The sequence below is a fragment of the Podarcis pityusensis genome (assembly GCF_964106645.2).
Source record: "Podarcis pityusensis genome assembly, chromosome: 2".
Lineage (NCBI taxonomy): Eukaryota > Metazoa > Chordata > Lepidosauria > Squamata > Lacertidae > Podarcis > Podarcis pityusensis.
The window spans coordinates 118,225,640-118,251,300 of NC_138029.1; the positions used below are offsets into that span (position 1 = coordinate 118,225,640).

Here is a 25,661-nt window from a genome sequence, read left to right on the forward strand (position 1 = left end):
CTGGGAAAGATGGAGGGCACAAGGAGAAGGGGATGGCAGAGCACGAGATGGCTGGATAATGTTCTCGAAGCTACCAGCATGAGTTTGACCAAACTGCGGGAGGCAGTGGAAGACAGGAGTGCCTAGCGTGCTCTGGTCCATGGGGTCACGAAGAGTCGGACACGACTAAACAACTAAACAACAACAACAGAAACGTTACTTCTTTGCAGCTACCCAACAATTCATTTAGCCAATCTACCTATTTGATTGTCTTCATTATTATGGCTCATTTATTATTGCACCTTTCCTCCAAGGAGCTGAAGGTGTGGGGGTACCGAGCTCTTCCCCAAACCACAACAACCTGCGAGGCAGGTTGGGCGGAGAGGCTGCAACTTTTCAGTTTAAAATCTGGACCGCGCATCTTGGCCTGGGCTGAGCCTTCCCTGCGGCCAGCAGAGGGCTGTCTAAAATCCTCGCCAGGCGAGGGAGCTGGTCGCTTGCTTGCTCCTCTCTCCGTCTCTGATTTCGGCTGAGATGAACGCGGCTTTTCCCAGAACTTTGTTTTGAAGCGGCATCCGGCATCCGCGCCCACCCGCCCGGCAGCCCCCCTTCCCGGCACCCGGGCAATTGAGGAGCGAGGCGCGGCGGCGGCGGCATCTTCTCCCCATCAGCAACAGGGAGCCCACGGAGGAAGGACCCGCTGCGGCAGAAAGGCGTTGAAAAAGTCTGGGAAGGGTAAGTGTGAAGGGGGGGAAAGCAAAGATCTGAAGATCTGATTTGTTATGCTGAACGGGCAGGCCGTGGTGCTCACCGCAGCCTATTGTTCAGTTCAGCTTGCAATGCAGTCCTTTGCATTTTTACCCAGAAGTAAATCCTACCGAGTTCAATAGGACGTACTTTCTGGTATGTGCCCGATCATTCTTGCAGCTTATCATCATCATCAACAACAGCAACAATAATAATATCTTTTCCCCTGGCAGATGTAAAGTGGCTTACAGCTAAAATAGAAAGAGCGAAAAAGATTAGGGGGGGGGGAGGGAAACAAGCATTTGAAAGCAATTAATCACTAACAGAATATCTTTCTATCTCTCTATCTGATCTATTAAAACATACCGATCATTGAAATAAAAACATCACAGCACCAGCCCTTTCCTTAAAATAAGTCAGTTTCCCTGAAAGCCTGCTGGAACAAGAGAGGCAGTCTAATTTTAAGAGGCTTAATCCAAAATGAAAAGACTCTGCGGTTCTACGAAACACCCCAAAAGTAATAAAAACATTTAGTAATCCTGCTGTTCTCCTTCAAGGAAAAAGGAAGTTCTGCGAACATGTTTCACAATAACTGAATTTTGATTTTAAACCTAAATGGCACAAGCTTTCTGTCTTTCATGGAGAGAAACCGCCTAATAATACTCCCCCCACCCACCCCTGTTGAGGATGCTGTTCAAATATTAAACTATTACTGTACTATCCATTGTAAAAGTTGCTTCATGTCACTCAGCCTTTAGGATTCACAGCAGAAACCTATGCATGCTTACTCAGAGGTCAGTCTCACTATGTTCATTTGGGCTTACTCACAGGTAAGTGTTCATAGGATTGCAGATGGAGCTGCCTTCCCAGGCCCAGGGTCTCCGTAAAATTAATCTCAAGACTGGGCATTGGATACAACTTATCTTTGTATGTACATATGTTGATATGTACATACTGCAAGGCATCACGCAATTAATTATCAAATTGTTAGCTAGCACTTTCTCTTATTTATGTATTTACTGGGTTTAAATTTCATTTATTTATTTGAAGCGTCTGAACAAATTATCCTACTTGTAAGCAAAAATTTAAAAAATAAAAATAAAAAAAGGTTCTCCAGCAGCTTGCAAATAGAAATTAAATCAGCTTACAAATTAAGTCAGCTTACAAATCCAACAGACATGACACAAAAGGAAAAACAGGACTGGGAGGGAAGAGGAAAAACACAACTCAGGCACTAGGTCTTAGTTATGGAGTTGTTGCAATGGCCAGCTGGAATGGAGGAATTGGTGGGGAGGAGCCAAAACTTGTTAAGTCTTTCAGCAGAGCCAGTGGGGAAACAGAATTGATAAGAATTGAAATTAGGGTTCTTTTTCTTTCTTTCTTTTTGCATGTAAGGCTTATGGCTAGTGTTAGGTCGTGGGTTGACATAGCAGCCGGCACAGCGATTTCTTCAAGTAGCTCTTTATTATGGCAAGCTGGAATAGAACTGACTGCGAACAGCTCAGCCGGCCTGTATTTATAGGCAGCTGGCTATCAACATTGTAACCACAACAGCCCAGAGTTCCCGCCAAAAATAACTGGCGCGGACCTGAGTGAAAACTATCTACAGACCTGAGTGAAAACTATATACAGTATCCCCCTGTTGGCCCAGGGTGAAACTACACTACATAACACCCCTCCCCACCGAGATAAGGCGTTAGTTACAATCGTAATGGTTTCCTTATATACAGCACTACGCGTAATGGTTCAATTAGGCACAAAAGCATATCGGTTACATTTCCCATACTTAGACCAACAGTGATACCTGTCCAACAACATAGTCCTTTAAATGAGTTGGGCGCTTGGAAACTCTGCCAGACCGCCGGGGGCTGGTAGCCAAGTCCGGAGGGCCACACAGTTCTCGCTGAGGCTGTGGTGCGACCCTAGGTGGCGTTGGAACCAACTCCCCTGGATCCGCTGCTGTGAGTGGAGCCTCCGCAAGTGGAGTGGTCTGAGTCTGTTCTGAAACGGCTTGGTTCGGCTCCACGCTGGCAGTTTGCGAGGGAGGTGTAGGTGGGGCCTCGCCATCTGTACGTGTCTCTTCTGGAGCCGCAAGCGCAGTTGGGGGCACCTCGGTAGTGTCCAAGTCCCCAACCCTGCGCCTAAGCTGGTCTATGTGCCGTCGCCACAAGCGTCCGTCTTCGAGTGCCACCTGGTACGAGCGAGGTCCAGTGACTCCCACTACTGTGGCCGGCACCCAAGGGATGTCCCCCACATAGTTCCGGGCAAAGACCTGGTTTCCTGGGACAAATGACCGTGGTGCGTTGGCACAGCCTGGGGGTTCAGCCACGGCAAAGTCTGGGTGTAGCCGGTCGAGTGGTGACCTGAGGCGGCGGCCCATAAGCAGTTCAGCAGGACTCCTCCCTGTGGCCACATGAGGGGTGATGTGTTGCACGAACAAGTATTCGGCGACCCGCTCATGCCAGTCTCCCCGGTCCAGGCGCGCCAGTGCCTCTTTTGTCGAGCGCACCATTCTTTCCGCTTGCCCGTTGCTGGATGGATGAAAGGGTGCCGTTAGGGCATGGCGGATGCCCAGTCCCAAAAGATACCGCTCAAACGTGCCTGACGTGAACTGCGGTCCGTTGTCAGAGACAAGGACATCAGGACACCCATGCGTTGCAAACAGGCCCCGCAGCACCCGGATGACAGCTTCGGTAGTGGTGGAGGGCATCAGGGCGACCTCCAGCCATTTGGAATAGGCGTCCACCACTACCATAAAGGTCCGGCCGTGAAAGGGGCCAGCCAGATCGATGTGCACCCTCGACCAGGGTGTCTTTGGCGTCTCCCAGGTGTGTCCCTTAGCTGCCGGTGGTGCAGGCCTCGACTCCTGGCACGCTTGACAGGCGGACACCCAGGCAGTGATGGCATCGTCCATATTAGGCCACCAGACGTAACACCGAGCCAACGCCTTCATTTTGACAATTCCCGGGTGGCCAACGTGCAGAGCCTCCAGGACGCGCTGACGGAGTCCCTGGGGAATCACGACGCGGTCTCCCCACAGCAGACAGCCGCGATGAGCTGAGAGTTCATGTTGTCTGGTTGCGAAGGGCTGGAACTCCGATGCAAAGGGCCCTTGTGGCCACCCCCTCCACACCCAGTTGAGCACCCGGCTGATGGTGCGATCCTGGGCAGATGCGGAGGCCACAGTGGCAGCCGATACAGGCGCTGCCGGAAGATCCTCAATCAGAAGGAGCGATGAAGCTGGAGCCGGGTCTTCCACAAATGCTGGAAGAGGGCAACGGCTGAGGGCGTCGGCATGGCCCATCGATTTCCCCGGGCGATGGATGAGCCGGTAGTGGTAGGCAGCCAGGAAAACAGTCCATCGCAGCATGCGTGGTGAGAGGACCGGTGGAGTTGGACGATCACCGGCGAGGAGGCCCAGGAGTGGCTTGTGGTCAGTGATGAGGTCAAAAGTCCTGCCATAGAGGTATTCATGGAACCTCTTCACTCCAGCCACAAGTGCCAATGCCTCCTTGTCGAGCTGGCTGTAATTCCGTTCCGTCGGAGATAGTGTCCTGGAAAAGTAGGCGAGCGGTGCTTCTCTTCCATCTGGAAAACGGTGACTAAGGACAGCACCGATGCCAAAAGGTGAGGCGTCGCAGGCAAGGACCAGCGGCCTGGATTCACTGTACTGTACCAGCACACTGTCTGAAGAAAGGAGAGCCTTGACCGCGTTGAAGGCCGCCGTCTCCCGATGACCCCAGGCCCAAGGCGTCTTAGTGCTAAGGAGTCGGTGAAGAGGCTCAGCCACTGTGGCTTTGTGGGGCAGGAACATGTTATAAAAGTTCAGCAGCCCCAGGAATGCCTGCAACTCCGTTTTGTTCTTTGGAGTGGGGGCCTGCTGGATAGCGTGGATCTTGGATGTGGTTGGATGAAGACCGGAGGCATCGATAAGATAGCCCAGGAACTCTACCTGTGGAACGGCGATCTGGCACTTCTCCCTCTTTACCTTGAGCCCGGCCTCCTGGAACCTGGTCAGCACGGCACGGAGGCGCTCGAACAGCTGCTGGTGTGAGTCTGCAGACACCAAGACGTCATCAAAATATGGTACCACGCCCGGAAGCCCTTGCAGGAGACGCTCCATAAGGCTTTGGAAGATGCCAGGAGCCACACTCACCCCGAACTGCAACCGGCGGCAACGGAATGCCCCCCGGTGGGTGACGATCGTCTGGGCTTCAGCAGTGGCATCATCGACTGGCAGTTGTTGATAGGCTTGGGCAAGGTCCAGCTTAGCGAAGACCTTACCCTCACCCAGGGAATGCAGCAGGTGTTGGACAACAGGAACCGGATAAGCGTGCTGCTGAAGTGCCTTGTTGATCGTGCACTTGTAGTCAGCGCAGATTCTCACCGACCCATCTGGCTTGACAGGCGTGACGATGGGGGTTTCCCACTTTGCGTGGTCAACCGGCTCCAAAACTCCTTGGGCGATCAGTTTGTCCAGTTGTTCGTCCACCTTAGCCTTGAGAGCAAAGGGAACCCGGCGTGGCTTTAGCTTGATGGGGGCGACTTGTGGATCAAGGCTAAAGGAGATGGGCGTACCTGTATATTGGCCCAAGGTGCCGTCAAAAACCTCGGCAAAGTCTTTGACCAGACCCTCAGTCTCTGCGTTAGAGATGCAGTTGATGCCGGTGACTTCCAGGCCGAGGGCATCAAACCAGTCTAGCCCTAGGAGGCTTGGCCGCTGACCTTCGACCACCACCAACCGGAGCAGGCCCGAAAAATCCTTGAAGGCGATCCGGAACCGGCCAACGCCTACCACGGGAATGTCGTTTCCCTGGTAGTCTCTCAGGTGTACGCGGTGAGAGTCGAGTTGCCTTTTGGACACTCTGGGTACCAGTCTTTTGATGGTGCGATCCTGGGCAGATGCGGAGGCCACAGTGGCAGCCGATACAGGCGCTGCCGGAAGATCCTCAATCAGAAGGAGCGATGAAGCTGGAGCCGGGTCTTCCACAAATGCTGGAAGAGGGCAACGGCTGAGGGCGTCGGCATGGCCCATCGATTTCCCCGGGCGATGGATGAGCCGGTAGTGGTAGGCAGCCAGGAAAACAGTCCATCGCAGCATGCGTGGTGAGAGGACCGGTGGAGTTGGACGATCACCGGCGAGGAGGCCCAGGAGTGGCTTGTGGTCAGTGATGAGGTCAAAAGTCCTGCCATAGAGGTATTCATGGAACCTCTTCACTCCAGCCACAAGTGCCAATGCCTCCTTGTCGAGCTGGCTGTAATCCCATCCTCGTCGCCAGTGTTGCGCAAACGGCGGTAGAGGCACAAGTGAAGCCATGATTCCGATGCCGGCGTGAAGGGCGATGGATGGAACACAGTGCTCTAGCCAGAACAGTCAGCTCTGAATTGGTTCTGCCCAGTGATTTCGCTCAGTGATTTCGCTCTGTGATTCAGCTCAGTGATTCAGCTCAGTTCAGAGGCTGGCCGCATCTGGCTGTGCTCTGATGTCCATCGATCCCACCTTCGTCGCCAGTGTTAAGTCGTGGGTTGACATAGCAGCCGGCACAGCGATTTCTTCAAGTAGCTCTTTATTATGGCAAGCTGGAATAGAACTGACTGCGAACAGCTCAGCCGGCCTGTATTTATAGGCAGCTGGCTATCAACATTGTAACCACAACAGCCCAGAGTTCCCGCCAAAAATAACTGGCGCGGACCTGAGTGAAAACTATCTACAGACCTGAGTGAAAACTATATACAGTATCCCCCTGTTGGCCCAGGGTGAAACTACACTACATAACAGCTAGGGCTGGTGAGAGTTGTTCGACAACACATGGAAGGCACCACGTTGGGTAGTCCTACTGTAGGTGCCAACTCCCTGGGGCCCTGTGTGCCCAAGCACCCACAAAATTCCCCATGAAGGGGCTGGGCACCCACAAATTTCAGTGGCAGGGCCATGCACGCTGCATGGCACCCACAGCCCCGGGCACCCACAGTTGCGGGGCCAAGCTGGCACTCCCAAGCCCTAGTATGGAATCATTTAGGTTTTAGATGTCGTTCTGCTGTTTTTTAAGATACGTGTTATTTATTGTTTTAAGTTGCTTTGAGTTACTTCGTTAAAACACCCCCCCCCCACAAAACTACTGTAATACGTTTAATCAATAACAATATAAAGGGGTACAGGCTTTACTTCAGTAGCAAACTACACAATTTTCATGCAAAATGTCCCAGGGATCTGCCTGTAGGGTAGGAATTTTCCCCTGCCTGAAAGCTTGGAGTGCAGGCAGACCACACCGATAATTGCTTTATCAAGCTTTGTTTTTCAATTCCTTCTCTGTTCTTCTTTCTTCCGGACAGGCGGCGGAGGCATCTGGTCCATATTTCTCCCCAGAGATCCTGTTGACTTTTGCAGCAAGATGGAAGGTGATGCAACTTGGGTAAGAGAGCATTAAAATGAGCAGGCAACAAATTTATTTATTTATCTACCTATTTATTATATCTCACTTTTCCCCCAAGCAGCTGCATACACAGTTCTTCCCCTGTCACCCGCTATTTAATCCCCACGATGACCCTGTGAGGTATGTTTTGGCTGAGAGGCAGTGACTGGCTCAAGATCACCCAGTGAGCTGTGCGGGGATTTGAATTCTGGTCTCTCAGATCCTGGTCCAACATTCTAACCTGGCGTTTCTCAGTCTTGGGTCCCACAATGCTGTTGGACTACAACTCCCATCATTCCTAGCCAGCATGGCTATAAAGTGGTACCTCGGGTTACATACGCTTCAGGTTACAGACTCCGCTAACTCAGAAATATTACCTCGGGTTAAGAACTTTGCTTCAGGATGAGAACAGAAATCGTGCTCTGGCAGCGCGACGGCAGCAGGAGGCCCCATTAGCTAAAGTGGTACTTCAGGTTAAGAACAGTTTCAGGTTAAGAACGGACTTCCAGAATGAATTAAGTACTTAACCCGAGGTGCCACTGTACAAATGTAAGGGATATAATAAATGTATAAAAGATGGGATATAAATGTAACAAATAAATAAAAAAAAAGAATCCTGGGAAGTGCAGTTTACCCCTAACAGAGCTACAATTCCTAGCACCCTCTTAACAAGCTAAAGTTCCTAGGATTCTTTGGGGGGAATCATGCACTTTAAATGTGTGGTTGCGGCCTGAGAATTCCAGTTTTATTCTGCCTGTCAACAAATGACCAGGGAGGCGGGAAGCCTCAGCCAGCTGCTCCTGCTGATGCAACCCTTGCATGTCTCAGAGGCGAAGGTTAAAACACTTGTTTTTGTCCGTTCAAAGAAGAAAGGACTGAGGAAAGCACAGCTGGCGCATGGTTTTTCTGCCTCTCAAGGAAAGGATACATCTCCTTTCGCTCTGCCTTTTCAGACAGAAAGGATCAGTCTTGCTGCTGAGAGGAAGCCAGGCTGAGCAAGGAAGTGAGTTGCAGGAGGAGTTACCTATTAATATTAGTATTATTATTAATTAAATTTGTATGCTGCTCTTTATCCAAAGATCACATAAAAGTCCACATAAAAATAAAAAATGAGAACACAAAATCCTAATAAAACAAAAGCAAACCAATTACCCCCCTCCCACATTTAAGAGGCTATAGAAGAGTGGTTCCCAATTAGCTAAGGACCGTGGGCCTCCTGTTTTTCATGGACCCCCTACTTTTGAAAATTTAGATATCTCTGTGGTAGTTTTTGTTATGGGAAACACTGGCCTGCGAGAGCTCCAATTGGAGAACAGCCTTTACCAAAGATGTCATGGGCTTTGAAGAAGCTCGAACTCAGGATGAAAGCAAGAAGCGTGCTAAGAGAGCCAGTGTGGTGTAATGGTTAAGAGCAGTAGATTCGTAATCTGGGGAACCGGGTTCGCGTCTCCACTCCTCTACATGCAGCTGCTGGGTGACCTTGGGCTAGTCACACTTCTCTGAAGTCTCTCAGCCCCACTCACCTCACAGAGTGTTTGTTGTGGGGGAGGAAGGGAAAGGAGAATGTTAGCCGCTTTGAGACTCCATCGGGTAGTGATAAAGCGGGATATCAAATCCAAACTCTTCTTCTTCTTCTAAGAGGAAGGCATGTTTGGCAAATCCTCACCATGATCAACTTCCATCTGGAAACCTATGTCCCCACTGTGGAAAAATGTGCGGATCCAGAACTGGCCTCCACAGTCACTTACAGTCTCACTGTTAAGACCGTGTTCATGAAAGACAATCTTATTCGGCTACGAGTGATCGCCAGAGAAGAAGAAAAATAGATGATCTCGGGAAACCCACTAGTGGGACACAGAGAAATAGCCCTTTCCCCCCACAGCACAGCACCTGGTGGTCAGTGGCATACTGACCCTTTAAAGACAAAGAGGCTAAATATTCTCTCATTTGCTAAGGCGATTCTTCTAGAATCCATTGCAAATATCCAAAGGCATTTTCAGCTTCCTAGTAGAATTTGAGAGCTGCTCAATGAGCTAGTTTGAGCGCTTGTTTCTGTTTACATGGACAAGCTCCACAATATATTGTTTGTGGTCCTTGGAATTTAAAAGAAAGGTTTTAAGGAAACTGTGAAGGTTCAAGACCTTTATGTGTGCCCTAGTTTGGATTATCTGTGTTATTTCATATGAAAACCATTACTCCCTTCTTTCAGATATCTCTTGAAGACTTTCCTATTTAGGCTGCCCTTTGCAAGATAAATTTTCTTTGTAATCCAATCAGTTATGTTGATGCTTTAATGATGATGACTTTTGTGGATATATTTGTTGATTTTGTTTTTATATTTTGTCTTCTGCCTTGTTATTACATTTCTTATGAAAGTGTAGCTTGCAAATTGGTAAATAAATAAACAAAACTTAATTAAAAAGCAACCCTATACTTCTATTGGGATATATGTGGGAATGTTCCTTAATTAAAATGATCATAGCCTCCCTCCCTCCACCCCTGTACCTTTAGGTGCTGCAGGACAGCGTGAATGACAAGAGAGAAGAAATCAAAGCACAACGTCGAAGAAAAAGTGAGGATTTGCTGGTAAGCAGATGAGGATGGAAATTTTTTAAATGATGCCCAGAAATTTGCTAATCCCTTTGCCTGAATCCAGTTTGGATGCAGAGGGCACTTTAGTGATCTGAAAAGTGCTGAAAATTGGGCAAAGGGGAGGCAGATTATTACTTTCATGGGGACTTCTTAACAGCCATATATTTTTCTGCCACTACTGTGGCCTAGTTCAGCGCCCCTCAGAATTGACACTGTCCTGGCATGGCGTCATTCCAGGGCATTTGGAGCATGTGGCGGAAAAACAGAGGGTGCCAGGATGACGTTGAGCAAGCAAAACAGTTGTAACAGCTTGCCAGAGTACAGCTCCCATGATACCTGGCTGTTGACCAGGCTTGTTAGACTTGGTGGGAGTTGTAGTTTGGCACTTGCAGAAGGTGTTAGGGTTTCCCCACTCTCAAATTAAGGGATTGTGTTTGTATGTGTTTTATGGATGAGATTTTTGTGTCCTCTCCAAGCCTGGGGTTTTATATCAGTGAGATGGGATCCTGAAGTCTTCTTTTTCTTTGGCAATCACTCGTAGTCGAGTAAGATTGTCTTCCATGAGCATGGTTTTAATGGTGTGTCTGTAAGTGACTGTGGAGGCCAGTTCTGGATCCACACGTCCTTCCACAGTGGGGACATAGGTTTCCGGGCAGGAGTTGATCATGGTGAGGGTTTGCCAAACATGTCTTCCTCTTAGCACGTTTCTCCCTTTTGTCCTGAGTTTGAGCCACTTCAGAGCCCATAACACCTTTCGTAAAGGCTGTTCTCCAGCTGGAGCGCTCACAGGCCAGTGTTTCCCAGTTGTTGGTGTTTAGCTTACATTTTCTATTTGCCTTGAGAGCATCTTTAAACCTCTTTTGTTGTCCACTGGCATTTCGCTTTCCATTTTTAAGTTCAGAATAGAGTACAGGTATGGGGAAACCTCAGTGCTGTGGGTGGGGAATAATGCTGTCTCCCAGGTGTCTCAGGCCTGTGTCTACATCATTTTAGGGCTCTGTTTTGCCCCTTCCTCTACTAATTTTGTGTGGCTGGAATGTGCCCTTGAGCCCTAATGGAGGATGGAGAGGCCTGGAAGGCTTAACACTGGTATGCGGAGCCCCTCTTCACAATCACTGAAGTGGTCAAACCAGTCTCTTTGTGTTAAACCAGTCTCTTTGTTAAGTTAATGGCCTTAGGGAAGCCTTGAACAGCATTTTTTGTTAAAGGGGATTAAAGAGTTGGCCTGGTACAGGTGTGTTGCCATAGAAACGGCTAGCCTCGGATGCTTTTCAGGAGGAGTGCACAGGCCTTCCCTCCCGCACCACACCTGGCTAGAGGGTAGGAGAACAATAGGCGATGAGCCAGGAAACCTAATGCAGTGGGGGGGGGGTGACATCTTTTGTGGTGCTAATGTCATGAGCCCTATAACACAAAGGCTGCATACACACCATACATTTAAAGCAAACGGCTGCTCCCGAAGAATCCTGGGAACTGTAGTTTGCCCCACACGGATCTGCCTTTCCCAGCACCCTTAACAAGCTACAGTTTCTAGGGTTGGTTGTTTGGGGAAGGGCGTGGAGAATGTGCTTTAAAAGTGTGGGGTGTACGTAGCCGAAGACACCACCAATGGCCTTCGTTCCAAGGAAACGGATCCGAGGTATGCGGTGGTACCCCTTAAACCTCTCACCACTCAGAGACATAGCTGTCAACCTTCCCTTTTTTGGCGGGAAATTCCCTTATTCCAGCGCCATTTCCTGCTGCTATCCCGGATTGTTAGATATCCCGTAGACTGTCCCCGGGACAGGTGAGGCTGCTGATCCCTTATTTTCGAGGCTGCTGACCCCTTATTTTCAAATCTGAAAGTTGACAGCTATGCTTAGAGATTGGCCACACGCAGCAAAACTGAGCCAACTGACTGTGCCGCTCACTCTGGCACACTCCCGCTGCGGGTGTTTGAAGCCAAGTACATGTGACATTGGCCACCATCTGTAGGTATCTGGTAGCTATTGTGAGAAATACTCTTGTATGGTGAGCTTTCCCTCAAACCAGCTTCCGTCCAGCTGCGGTTAAGCTGAGGTGTGCACAGTTCAGGAAGCCATTGAGCATGTGCAGATGGCAGCTTCAGTGAACTGGATTTTAGGGCAGGGAAGCCTGAAATCAGGCAAGGGGCATCAGCTGAAGACATCCCCAACCCCTCTGTGATGTGCACAGCAACTTTTCCCTTCACAGTGCTACAATTCTTAGAGTTTCCTGTGAAAGGGGATTGATTGTTAAACCACTCTGAGAATTGTAGCCCAGTGAGAAGAACTCTCAGCACCTTTAAAAGACTTTGGCTCCTATAATTCTTTGTGGGAAGCCATGACGGTTTAAAGTATCACAGTGCTTTCAAAGTATGGCGTGAGTATGGTCAAAGAAACATCACATAGGAGGGGGCAATTTCCACCCTTTGTGGCAGCAGATTTCGGGGGGGGGGGACGACGACGACGACTTTTTGGACCTCTGTCAGGCTCATGGTCGCCATTTTGGATTTTTGAAACCCCAATTGGCCATTGCCAGCCTCATGTAATTTAGAATCACAGAAATCTAGAGTTGGAAGGAATCCCAAGGATCATCTAGTCAAACCGCCTACAGACACAGGAACTTCAAGAGGTTCAATGAATTTTAGCACTCTCCTCGGTTTTGCAGAAGTCCTCATTGAAGAACAAAAGGGGAGGGGGTTCCCTTTCTTTTGATCCTGGGAAAACAATTCATAAAGTTAAAATATCACCCCCTCCCCTCAATAAGGCTGGGCTAAGCTTTCGGTGGTTTGCTTGCTTGACTAATCTGTGGAACAGGAGTTGCCAACTTTTCTGGGCCAGTGGGCACATTTGGGGTTTTGAGAAAGTGCTGGAGGTGCCTTTCACAAAATGGCTGCTGCATGACACAAAATGGCCAACACATCTAAAAGAACAGGGGGGAAAAGGCAGGAACACAAAATGGCATGGCATTTCTTCTCCCCATCCCACAAATTATTGGGAAAAAGAGAGGAACCTATAGCAGCTAAGGTTGTGCTTGCTCACAGGGACTTCTTTATTCAAAACCAGGAAGAGAGTGTCCAAGTCTTGGCAACCATTGGAGCAGGCTCACATTTAAGGGAGTGTGTTCAATGTAGTGGAGGCCAAGCCAGTGAAGCACAAACTGAGCAGTATTGTGGGTTTTTTGAGAGGATATTTAGGTGCTTTAGGTGGTGTTAGTGAGTACACTGATAGCCCCAAATTGGTCAACCCCAATAGGGAGAGTGTGACGCCACAATGATTTTCCCCCTATGAATTGCAGAGGGAGACAGAAGCTGAGAGGAAGAACATAATCCGGGAGTGGGAAGAGCTGCGAAGGTTTGTCGAAGACCAAGAAAAACTCGTGTTGAGGAGGCTGCAAAAGCTGGACAATGACATTGTTAGGAGGAGAGATGAGAGAGTTTGGGAAGGTTCTGAGCAAGCAACATTTCATGAAAGCAGAGAAAGCAACCAGAATCCACTTGTGAAGGTGGGGAATCCCTGTCTTATTTCATTCCATTTGTATCCTGCCTTTCCTCGAAGTCAAGGTGGCACACGTGGTTCTCCCCTCGTTTTAGCCTCACAACAACCCTCCGATGTGGTTTAGGCTGAGAGATGGCAACTGACTTTAGGTCACCCAACAAGCTTCATGGCCAATTGGGGATTGAGCTTTTGTCTCCCAGGCACCCTAACCACTATGCCACACTGTGCCAAGGAAAAGTCAAAAGTTTTAAACAGTGCAATTCTTTATGTGTCTTCTCAGATGCAAGCACCATTGAATTCAATGGGGCTTACACCCAAGTAAGTGAGCATAGGGTTGCAGCCATATTGGATTAATTGGCTCAGTGGTGACACCCCCCCCCCCTTTTCTCTCTCCCTCTATAGAAAAAATAATAGAGGATGAACTACTTGTTGCTGTGTACTTAATTAAAACTGGAAGCCACGTATCTATTTATTTTTAAAAAATAAATATTTTGTTTTATTGAAGTTTTTAGAAGATAGATGCAAACCAAAATAAGAGAATAAAAAAAACCAGCTATGTTCATTTTTATGGGGAAAGTTACAGGAAGGGGTTAACCAGAATGATACAGATGCCTGATTCATGTCTTCTCTCCCCGCTTTCTCTTTTTTCCTGCAGAGCATCAGAACGGCTGAAAGCAGGTATGTTTTGCCTAATATTTATCTTTCAATGTGTTAAACTACTTTGGAACTGCCTTGGACAATGTTGTAGATAGAAGTGGAACTAGAACAGGGGGTGAGGTCCGTTTCCCTAAATTCCTTTATCATTATCAAAAGGTCCCATCCTCTGGGGATATTGAGGAGCGGGGTGGTTCACTGCAAAATATTTCTACAGCCAGTCCAGGAAGCACTGCTGCCTGTCAAAACAATTAGTATGCCCCAAATGCTTTATCACATTTCATATAGGGGCTCTGATTGGTTGGGGTCTCTGGTTGGGATCACTCAAGAAGAACGAAGCAGGAAATAAATGACATCAAAACAGCCACAGGGAGACAAAATTGTATGGGAAAGTGGTATAGGAAAAGTAGGGTTAAAGGGGTTTAGGGGTGTTCAGCTCCAGGAAGTTGCTAATTACAAGATGACAATAAATCAGGAGAACCTTTGCAACAATACTAAGTGGGAACAATTATTGACTTACTGTCTCTTCATCAGGAAGAATGGGGCATTTCCTGAGTTTGAAAGCGGTTTTCTAGAACTGGAACAGAGGATAAGGCATTTTTCAGAGAAGAGGATGGTATTGCAAGAGGTGCTACTGGCATTTAAAGGTGAGGTCAGCCTGCTGGAGTCTGAATTAAAAGAGTTGATATCCACACAGGGTATTAATTCAATAAAATGATTATGAAATCTCATACCCTCCAACATTTCTCTGATGAAAATAGGGACGTCCCATTCCATAATGATAATCTCACTATTTATACCTCACACATATTATTGTGTTGCCCCAGCACCTTAGGCAGCTTCCAGCATATATAAAAATATAATAAAACATTAAACATTTAAAAAACTTCCTATACAGGATTGCCTTTAGACAGCTTGGGGTTTGGATAACTCCATACACTCCAACATTTTCCCAATGAAAATAGGGACATCCTATGGAAAAGTGGGACATTCAGAAACCAGCATGGCTTCTCTAAATCAGGGGTGTCCCTGGAAAATAGGGTCACATGGAGAGTATGAAATCTTCAGGTGGAATTCTGTCTTGAAATTCACATTTTCGGCTCAAAGTAATTCTGCCTCTACTTTTGGATTTTTGCTGATTTTGCTCATGAGATCATACGTTTGACGTTTGCAGTTGTAGCCCTCAAATATTTTTGCACAGGTGCATTTTGCTTACGCTTGTACTGCATCGTGCATTTTGTAGGCTTATGGCTGCGTAAACAGGGAACTGAATGTTTACAGATTTTTAAATGGGCCTTGCTGAAAGGCTGTCACAGGATTCAGGATTACAGAAGGTCAGCATGAGAGGAATATAACATCTTGAGAATAGTATTCGTATTGCACCGTCTTTAAAGAACAATGACATTAATGTACAACAGTGGATTAAGCGGCATAGATTTGAGAGAAGGAGATCCCATTGAGTAGATGCACTCCAGTATTGCACATACAAAAATTTGGCAGACTCTTATGTACATATATGTCTCCCTGCTCTCCCCCTTTAAGGTTTTGGCAATAAGAAGCAATTCTCTAAGTGCCAATCTGTGGGACCCCAAGGTTTGCAGAAGTGTCAAGATGCCATTAGAAAAAGAGCCCTAAGGGGAAGACGAAATCTTCCCAAACAGCCCAATGAAAATAGAGCATGTTCAGTGGCCACTGAACGCTGACTGGCTGTTGGGGGAGGGGATGGAATGGAGTATCCTGAAAAAGGCCTAGCTGAAACTCGAAAAACAAGAGCAATCCACCCTGCAAAATTTTGTTGCAAGTTCCATGGGTAAGGACCAAACATGGGGGAGGGTTATTATCTTTCCCATTCTTTCTTTCCTCAGAGATTTTGCAGCTGGAGCTGGGGAACGATGCAGACCCATCTTTCTTATCTGGTAAGGCAGCATGAATATTTCCAAATGGCCTAAGGCTTGTAGATTTTGACAGTACTAGGCTTGAAGGATCATCTAGTCTTGAGATGGTACGAGGCAGCTTTTTAAATTCCTGGGTGGATGTTAAACCTCAGATTATAAATTTAGTAGTCTCAGAGCCAATCTATATATACAGTGGTACCTCGGGTTACATACGCTTCAGGTTACAGACTCTGCTAACCCAGAAATAGTGCTTCAGGTTAAGAACTTTGCTTCAGGATGAGAACAGAAATCGTGCTCCGGCAGCGTGGCGGCAGCAGGAGGCCCCATTAACTAAAGTGGTGCTTCAGGTTAAGAACAGTTTCAGATTAAGAACAGACCTCCGGAACAAATTAAGTACTTAACCCGACGTACCACTGTATAGTTATGTATGCCAACAGTCTGCTATCAGTGTATATAGCACCTTCCAGACTTCTACAATCAAACCGGATTCAGCTCTGTCAACTGGAGGCTGAGGTAGCGTTAGCAGCTAGAAATGCCAAGACAGGTGGCATTTTTCCATCTCCACTTTTAACTTTTGCGTGTTTTAAAGTATGGCTGTGGATTTTTCCTCAATTTTATGTTTTTGTAAATTGCTTTGAAGTTGTTGGGTTTCTTTTTTTTACAAACAAGCAGTGTATAAATTGTATGAAATAAATAAGATGAATAAATGTGGGCTGGTCTCTGCCCTCAAGGAGCCTACAATAGAAAATCAGCGGTGGACAAAAGTACAGTGGGAGATGGAGAAATAAGGGTAGGAATGGATGAGTGCAAGCAATTGCTATTGAATGTACATTTTATTTTTAATCAAGCAGGATTCTGATCGCTTTAAATTGAGCAATCAAAAATAAAATCAGCCACTTAAGAACAATTATGCATAATGAAATTTGATTTTAAAATGACATCAAATTGCATCTGCCAAGGGTCAATGAATAAGGGGTTAAGCCAATGGCTTTGCATTGGCTTTTGATTGACTATTGTTCATTGAGGGGATTGATTATATTCTTAAAATTTGCTAAGAAGAGCATGTGGAACATCTTTCCGGAGACTGTGCAAGTTGCAAACAAAGGTATTGGTGGTGGGAAATCACAAGCTGGAATGCTCCGTAATGTCAAAAAATCTCCCTGCACATAGAAAGTTAGTATCTCAGGGAAAAGGCTGGGGAAATGGTCACAGGGGACTATACCTCCTTGGGGAGCTCCATTCCATAGGATTTCTTTTGATACTTGTTTCTGCTATTTCATGAACTGGATTTCCTGCTGGTTGGGTTCTTCCTGCCCAATGGCAGCAGGTGGGGAACCTCAGGCCCCAGAGACCAAACATGACTGTCCAGGCTTTGCTGTCCAGCCCTTGGAACTCTTTCCTAGCCATACCCCTGACCGGCCTGGCTTCGCACCCTCCTTGGGAGTTCTTGCCTGGCTGGAACGTGCCCTTCAATGTTTCTTCTTTGCTCAGATGGAAGAAAGAGAGAGTTGTGTGTGTGGAAACCACATTGGTGTACAAAGGTAAAAATTTGCATTTGTTGCTCCACCCACTTTTGCCTCTGGCTCTTGGAAGATTGCTCAGTAAAGGTTCCTAACCTCTCTGCCCCGTGATGTTTTAATTGTACTGTTTCATGTTGCTGTTTTAATGGGCTTCATTTTCCTCTGTCTGTGCAAGCTGCCTTGAGAGACCATTGAAATGGGTGTATTGCTGAGTAGAGAAATGAATGAATAGACAATGATATGCAACAGACATCTGAAAAATCACCCTCTCTTTCCCCAGGGTGCCAAGGAAGGTCATCATTCTACTCCAGATTTCTACATCTTCACAGAAGATGTGGAGGAAAAATAGAGCTGGTTCAGGTAAAGGGATTTGCAAATATGTCTGGTCTCGTGTCCTGTTCTCAACCAGCTGAGTATGGGAAGCCGCCAAGCAGGACTTGAGCACAATAGCTCCCCTGCAATTTCCAGCAGCTGGTGTTCAGAAATCTACTACCTTTGACCATGGAAGCAGACGATCGCAATCATGGCTAGTAGCCATTGATTGTCTTAACCTCCATGAATGGCAGCAGGGGAGAGACTAACAACAACAACAATTTTATTTATTTATACATACATACATACATACATACATACATACATACATACCCCACCCATCTGGCTGGGTTTTCCCAGCAACTCTGGGCGGCTCCCAACATAACATTATCAATAATAATTATTAAAAAGCAATAAAACATCAAACATTAAAAACTTCCCTAAACAGGGCTGCCTTCAGATGTCTTCTAAAAATCAGATAGTTGTTTATTTCCTTGACATCTGATGGGAGGGCGTTCCACAAGGCAGGTGCCACTACCGAGAAGGCCCTCTGCCTGGTTCTCTGTAACCTCACTTCTCGCAATGAGGGAACTGCCAGAAGGCCCTCGGAGCTGGACCTCAGTGTCTGGGCAGAATGATGGGGGGTGGAGATGCTCCTTCAGGTATACTGGGCCAAGAACGTTTAGGGCTTTAAAGGTCAGCATCAACACTTTGAATTGTGCTCGAAAATGTACTGGGAGCCAATGATGTATGCCTTTTTCAAGACCAGTGTTATGTGGTCTCGGCAGCCACTCCCAGTCACCCATCTAGCTGCCGCATTCTGGATTAGTTGTAGTTTCTGGGTCACCTTCAAAGGTAGCCCCACATAGAGTGCGTTGCAGTAGTCCAAGCAGGAGATAACCAGAGCATGCACCACTCTTGTGAGACAGTTCACGGACAGGTAGCGTCTCAGCTTGCATACCAGACAGAGCAGGTACACAGCTGCCCTAGACACAGAATTGACCTGCGCCTCCATGTACAGCTGAGAGTCCAAAATGACTCCCAGGGACAAGGTGATCCCTTAAGTTACCTAGTTCTGAGCCATTAAGGTTTTATAAACCAATAGTTTATAAAATTGATGCTTTTAAATTATGGTGCTGGAGGAGAGACTTGAGAGTCCCATGGACTGCTAGAAAATCAAACCTATCCATTCTGAAGGAAATCAGCCCTGAGTGCTTACTGGAAGGACAGATCCTGCAGCTGAGGCTCCAATACTTTGGCCACCTCATGAGAAGAGAAGACTAAACGACTAAACAACAACAACGAATCAATAGTATCACCTTGAACTTGGACCAGTAATGAAATGGCAGCTGGTACAACCATGACATGATTGTGATACATAGTGTTCTGCTTGACCACAAGCCGAAAGGCCTCTGCATCTCTTCAGAGGTGCCGTCTTCCTTGATGCTTCACATGTCATTGGAAGGAAGAGCGCCATGTGTCAACAAGCAAGGCAGAAGTGGCCCTGTGTTCCTTCATCCTTGTTGACTGTCTTTTGTGTTTCAGGAACCTGTGTCATTCGAGGAGATAGCTGTACATTTCACTGAAGGTGAATGGGCTCTCCTGGACCCCCCTCAGAGAGCCTTATACAGGGATGTCATGCAGGAGAACTATGAAAATGTGACCTCTTTGGGTAAGAATTCCTTTATCTTCTATTTTGAGTGTGGAGTGTGTGCATCATTGAACCCAGTTGATCCCCTCCTGGTGTTATGGGATTCAAGAAAGTTTGCATGGGTTTGTTTATTTACAAGTGCCTTCAGACCATACCTTGAGACCATGCTTACCCTTTCCAAATGTTTTTATCCCCCTCACTCTCTATTCACACAGCTGCTTCTTTGTCTACCTGCACCTTTGATGCTGTTTTTCTTTTTTAAAACAAGGGCTTCATGGGAAGGCAATCACAGCCAATCAGAAATCACACAGGTAGCATAAGAAGAAATTCATTCTGGCTACACAGTGGCATTATGAAGCCAAATCAAAGCTAGGACACAAATCAGGCCTTTACTCTGATTTGGCTTAATAACATTATAGCATAGAAAAATGTGATCAGGCCCCTAGCATTGTCAAATTAATCTGCTCGGTTAGATTTGGCTATGTTGACTGTCTATCAGTCAGATTTTCTTTATTTGTAGCCAATTGCCAATATAACATAACAAGCAAGACAATACAGGAATATGTTAAACATATACATTTCTTTGTATCCAACACTGTTATTCCACTTGCGCAATGAAATTCTGCTTGCACAACCAAACTTCCCCCTCCTCTCACCTGCAGCAAGCCTAGTGTACCCTCAAAATCTTCTCCAGAGGGTTGGAGGACTCTCTGGAGCAGATTTTGAGGACTTGTGGGGAAAAGAGAAGTCCCATTGTGTGAGCAACTTGTGTGGTGTTGAACACAACCATTTGTCTTCTAAATTTACTCCAATTCATTTACGTTAAATTAAAAAAAAAATCACATTGGGAGTCTCAGCACTGTTTTGGTTCAAAAAAAATCTTATAGCTTCTCGGTGCCAGTGCATATAAATAACAAACCAGAAATTTCTAAATCATTTCAGTTATTGACCCTCTATAAAATCCTGACATGAATAGAGGAATCCATCCAAATTGCCGTGTGAAAGTGTCATAAAGCGAAATGATGCAGGAATAACAACTAAAGGCACACTGTTAAATTTTATTAGGGTGGTTCAGCAAAAAACCTTCAAGTTGAATTAACAACACATTTTTTCTTCTTTCTGATTTCACTTTTGCGCCCAGTTCTTTCCCTCACCAATTCGGATCGAAACTCCTGGGTGGAGGAAGGGGACGAGTTGATCTCCCTGGGTCTTCACCCTCTGCGCTCTGAGAAAGGGAACAAACATGAAGTCACCAGAACAGGTGAGAGAAAGGGAAGTACAAGACAGACCAGCACTGGCAATGGCTACTGGCAATGGTGGCTAGGATATGCCTCCAGCGTTTGTGACTGTATAATTCTGAATGCTAGGAATTGCAACTAAAGAGAGTGCTTTTGCACTCAGGTCCTGGTTGTGGGCTTTCCATTGGCTAGCCGCTGAGAGAAACTATGGCAGAGTTGATGCCAGGAGAGAGCATTCCATAGACTAGGGGCTACTATAGAGAAGACCTGTTCTGTTGTCCTCACTCTCCAGACCCCTCTCTGAGTGGCACTCAGCTGACTGTCTCAGGGTCCAGGCAGGTTCATATGTGGAATTGCTGCAGTCCTTCAGGTATTCACTGACCTGTCTTTCCTCTCTTTATTGCAGTGCAAGATGGGCAGGAGAAAAAGGAGGAGGAGACTCCAGCAGCGGAAAATGCTAAAGGAGATGACAATCCTAAGAAAGGCAATGTAAGAAAGGCAAGGAAGAACGTAGTGCCAGGAAATCCTAAGGTGGTTGAAAAGTCTAAGGAATACATTCTTAGGAGGAAAAATCAAGTCCCTGGAAATTCTAAGGAAATTGGGCAGTCTGAGAGAGATGTTCTGAGGAAAAATCAAGTCCCTGGAAGTTCTAAGGAAACTGGACGTTCTAGAGGAGAAGTTCTGAGGAAAAATCGAGTTCCCAGAAATTCTAAGGAAATTGTCCATTCTAGGAGAAATATTCAAAGGAAGAATCTAGTGTTGAGAAATTCTAAGGAAATTGGGAATTCTGGGGGGGATGTTCTGAGGGAGAATCTGGTGCCAGAAAATTCTAAGGAAATTGAGTGTTCTAGGGGAGATGTTCTCAGAGAGAATCTATTTCCTGGAAATCCTAAGGAAATTGGGCATTCTTCGGGAGATATTCCAAAGAAAAATCTAGTGCTGAGAAATGCTAAGGAAATTGGGAATTCTAGGAGAGATGTTCTGAGGAAAAACCAAGTTCCCAGAAATTCTAAGGAAACTGGACATTCTAGGAGAGACGTTCTGAGGAAAAATCGAGTCCCCAGAAATTCTAAGGAAACTAGACATTCTGGAGGAGAAGTTCTGAGGAAAAATCAAGTTCCTGGAAATTCTGAGGAAATTGACTATTCTAGGAGAGATATTCAAAGGAAGAATCTAGTGTTGAGAAATTCTAAGGAAATTGGGAATTCTGGGGGGGATGTTCTGAGGGAGAATCTGGTGCCAGAAAATTCTAAGGAAATTGAGTGTTCTAGGGGAGATGTTCTCAGAGAGAATCTATTTCCTGGAAATCCTAAGGAAATTGGGGATTCTACCGGAGACATTCCAAAGAAAAATCTAGTGCTGAGAAATGCTAAGGAAATTGGGAATTCTAGGAGAGGTGTTCTGAAGAAAAACCAAGTTTCCCAGAAATTCTAAGGAAACTGGACATTCTAAGGGAGATGTTCTGAGGGAGAATCTGGTGCCAGAAATTCTAAAGAAGACACCTCTTTCAGAATGTGCAAAGAAAATTTTTTCCAGGGTCATGATAGGAAAGATGCAACTTGTCATCAGCACAGATCAGAAAGGCAGCAGAAAGCTGCACAAAAGACCAGCCAGGAGAAACCAATTCCTTCTCAGGATGACGGTGGGGACATTGGTCAAACCACTGCCCAGAAGGAGATCTGCAGGGACAGGAGGCAAAAAGCATGCCCTAAATGTGGGAAAGTTTTTAGTCAGAGTATACTGCTTCTTAAGCATAAGAGAACCCACACGGGAATGAAGCCGTATCAGTGTTTGGACTGTGGAAAAATCTTCAGCCAGCGTTCCCACCTTAATATACATAGGAGAACTCACCGCAGAGAGAAACCATATGAATGCTTGGACTGTGGGAAAGCTTTCCATCGGAGCTCCCACCTTGCTTCACACCGGGGAATCCACACAGGAATCAAACCTTACAAATGTTCAAGTTGTGAGAAGAGCTTTCGTCGGGGGCCTGACCTCAGGAGGCACCAGAAAACCCACACAGGAGAGAAATTACATAAATGTTTGCATTGTGGGAAAAGCTTTGGTCTGAGCTCTAGCCTTATTAAACACGAAAGAATCCACACAGGAGAAAGGCCATATAAATGTCCAGACTGCCCGAAAGGTTTCAGCCAGATGTCTCATCTTATTGTACACAAGAGGATTCACACGAAGGACAAACCATACAAATGCTCTGTCTGTGGCCATGGCTTTAGCCAGAAAGCACATCTCATTTCACATCAGAGAATCCACACGGGAGAGAAACCTTTTAAGTGCTCGGAATGTGGCAAAAGCTTTAAACTGAACTCAGCTTGTATGAGCCACGAGAGACGACACAGAAACAACTTGGATGCTCAGACTGCTGGGAAAGTTTCTGACGAGGCTACTGCTTCACTTGACGCCACAGGACCGACAAGGAAGTCAAACCGTAGAAATGTTCAGAGAGTGGCCAAAGCTTAATTGTGCTTAAGGAAATGTATTGTGAAAGAGAGATTACATGGGTCCAGAGCAGATGTGCCATGGGAGAGTTGTGATGCAATCTCCTAGTTTCTTCTTTATCTTGAAAGAAACAGTAAGTGGTTCTGCTTTCGATTCCCTGTGACAAAAGGCAGATTCACACCATAGCTTTAAAGCATATCCAACACACAGGGGTTTGTTTGTTTGTTTGTTTACTTACAACACACATTTAAAGCAGAAGACTTCCCCATCAAGCATTCTGGGATTTCCCCCCTCACAGAGCTACAAGCATCCTTAACAAACTACAGTTCCCATGATTCTCTGGAGGAAGCAATGTGCTTTAAATGTGTGGTGTGGATCTGCTCCAAATTTAAATGCTCTCCCCCCCCCGCCTGCACCACCCCCAACCACATTCCAGTTAGTGGTGCAGCTAGGCCTGTAGGATACTGGAGCTTAGCCCCTATGGCTACCCTAGAATGGCAGATGACGAGAGGTTACCACAGCATCCTTTGTTAACTATCTTATGTGGCAGGATGCGGGTGGCACTGTGATCTAAACCACTGAGCCTCTTGGGCTTGCTGATGAGGAGGTCGGCGGTTTGAATCCCCACAATGGCATGAGCTCCCATTGCTCTGTCCCAGCTCCTGCCAACCTAGCAGTTCGAAAGTACGCCAGTTCAAGTAGATAAATAGGTACCGCTGTGGCAGGAAGGTAAACGGTGTTTCTGTGCACTCTGGTTTCCGTCACGGTGTCCCGTTGCACCAGAAGTGGTTTAGTCATGCTGGTCATATGACCCAGAAAGCTGTCTCTGGACAAACGCCGGCTCCCTCGGCCTGAAGCAAAATGAGCACCACAACCCTATACAGCGGTACCTCGGGTTAAGAACTTAATTCGTTCCGGAGGTCCGTTCTTAACCTGAAACTGTTCTTAACCTGAGGTACCACTTTAGCTAATGGGGCCTCCCGCTGCCACTGCACCGCCGGAGCACGATTTCTGTTCTCATCCTGAAGCAAAGTTCTTAACCTGAGGTACTATTTCTGGGTTAGCGGAGTCTGTAACCTGAAGCATCTGTAACCTGAAGCGTCTGTAACCCGAGGTACCACTATAGTCGCCTTTGACTGGTAAAGGGGTCCTTTAGCTTACCTATGTAAATTGCCTTGTGGTGGTTGTTCAGGAGGGAATTGATGATGATGATGATGATGATGATATTATATGACTGTCTAAGGGAAGAGGCTCTCCATAAATTTTGGATCCATGGTCTGAAATTACCCTGCGTAATTATTAGGACAAAATTTTCCAAAGCTGATATGGCGGGTACATGGGACGAGGGGACAGGAACTTGTGTCATGCCTATGCTTCCTATGTATGTCTGACAGCTTCAAGAGATGATTTAATTAAACAGGATGGGGGGAAACAGGTTATCTCTTCCCCAGTGCCATGCCCCAATCAGTGGGGAGATTTATCACAGGGATGCCTGCGCCTTCAGTGCTAATGAGTGGTGATGATGACAGAACCACTTGTCCAAAGAACCCAGGAAATCACAATTCGTTAGCCTAACAACTCTCAGCACCTAACACAGAGATGCCAGGATACTTTGCCAGGTGTGTGTATGTGGAGGGAGGCCATGACTATTTTAAATGGTATAAGAGTACTTTAAATGGGTGGTGTGGAGATAAGACAAGTTGATGTTTGACTGCAGACCAGAATCCTTCAACCAGTAGTGGACTCTCCTTCATTAGGGGTTTTTGGGAGATGGCTGGATGACTATCAGGGATCGATCATTAGCAGACCCAAGGGTCATCTAGTCCAACCCCCTGCAATGCAGGAATCTCAGCTAAAGCATCCGTGACAGATGGCCATCCAACCTCTGCTGAAAAACCTCCAAGGAAGGAGAGTTCACCACCTCTCGTGGGAGTCCGTTCTACTGTCGAACAGCTCTTACTGTCAGAAAGTTTTCTTCTGATGTTTAGTAGGAATCTCCTTTCTTGTAACACAAAGAAGAAGAAGAAGAAGAAGAAGAGGAGGAGGAGGAGTTTGGACTTGATATCCCGCTTTTCACTCCCCTTAAGGAGTCTCAAAGCGGCTAACAATCTCCTTTCCTTTCCTCCCCCACAACAAACACTCTGTGAGGTGAGTGAGGCTGAGAGACTTCAGAGAAGTGTGACTAGCCCAAGGTCACCCAGCAGCTGCATATGGAGGAGCGGGGAAGCAAACCCAGTTCACCAGATTACGAGTCCACTGCACTTAACCACTACACCACTGCAATGAAGCCATTGGTTTGAGTCCTACCCTCCAGTGCAGGAGAAAACAAACTTGCTCCTTCTTCAGTGTGACAGCCCTTGAGATATTTGAAGATGGCTATCATATCTCCTCTCAGTTTTCTCTTCTCCATGCTAAACGTCCCTAGCTCCTTCAACTGGTCCTCATAAGGGTTGGTTTCCAGACCCTTGATCATCTTGGTTGTCCTCCTTTGCACACATTCCAGCTTGTCAACATCCTTCTTAAACTGTGGTGCCCAGAACTGGATATAGGAAGATATCTGGGGTTCCTTCCAGCTCTGATTCTATGCCTTGGGGTAGGTTAGCTTTCCCTCTCCCCAAAATACACATTTCCCCTTTCCTCTAAAAATTGGTCTCTCTGTCCCCCCTTCTTCATTTGTGATTGGGGCAGACCTCTTTCACTTTTTTT

The 25,661-nt window shown here is 46.6% G+C and overlaps 1 protein-coding gene across 3 annotated transcripts; it reads left to right on the forward strand.

Moving 5' to 3' along the window:
* Positions 1-521: 521 nt before the first annotated feature.
* Positions 522-25,661, forward strand: LOC308469586 (uncharacterized protein). 3 transcript variants are annotated; one of them, XM_080992263.1, is made up of 11 exons: positions 522-714; positions 7,060-7,139; positions 9,651-9,725; positions 13,029-13,235; positions 13,884-13,906; positions 14,417-14,529; positions 15,748-15,798; positions 17,578-17,657; positions 19,155-19,281; positions 20,402-20,521; positions 20,905-25,661. In XM_080992263.1, exons 2-11 carry the CDS (start codon positions 7,119-7,121, stop codon positions 21,930-21,932), a joined length of 1,845 nt encoding a protein of 614 aa, XP_080848389.1. In that variant the 5' UTR covers positions 522-714; positions 7,060-7,118; the 3' UTR covers positions 21,933-25,661. The 3 variants fall into 3 exon arrangements, with proteins under 3 accessions (XP_080848389.1, XP_080848388.1, XP_080848390.1); XM_080992262.1 differs by having other exon boundaries at positions 682-720; positions 7,069-7,139; XM_080992264.1 differs by having other exon boundaries at positions 682-720; positions 7,069-7,139; positions 20,402-21,042.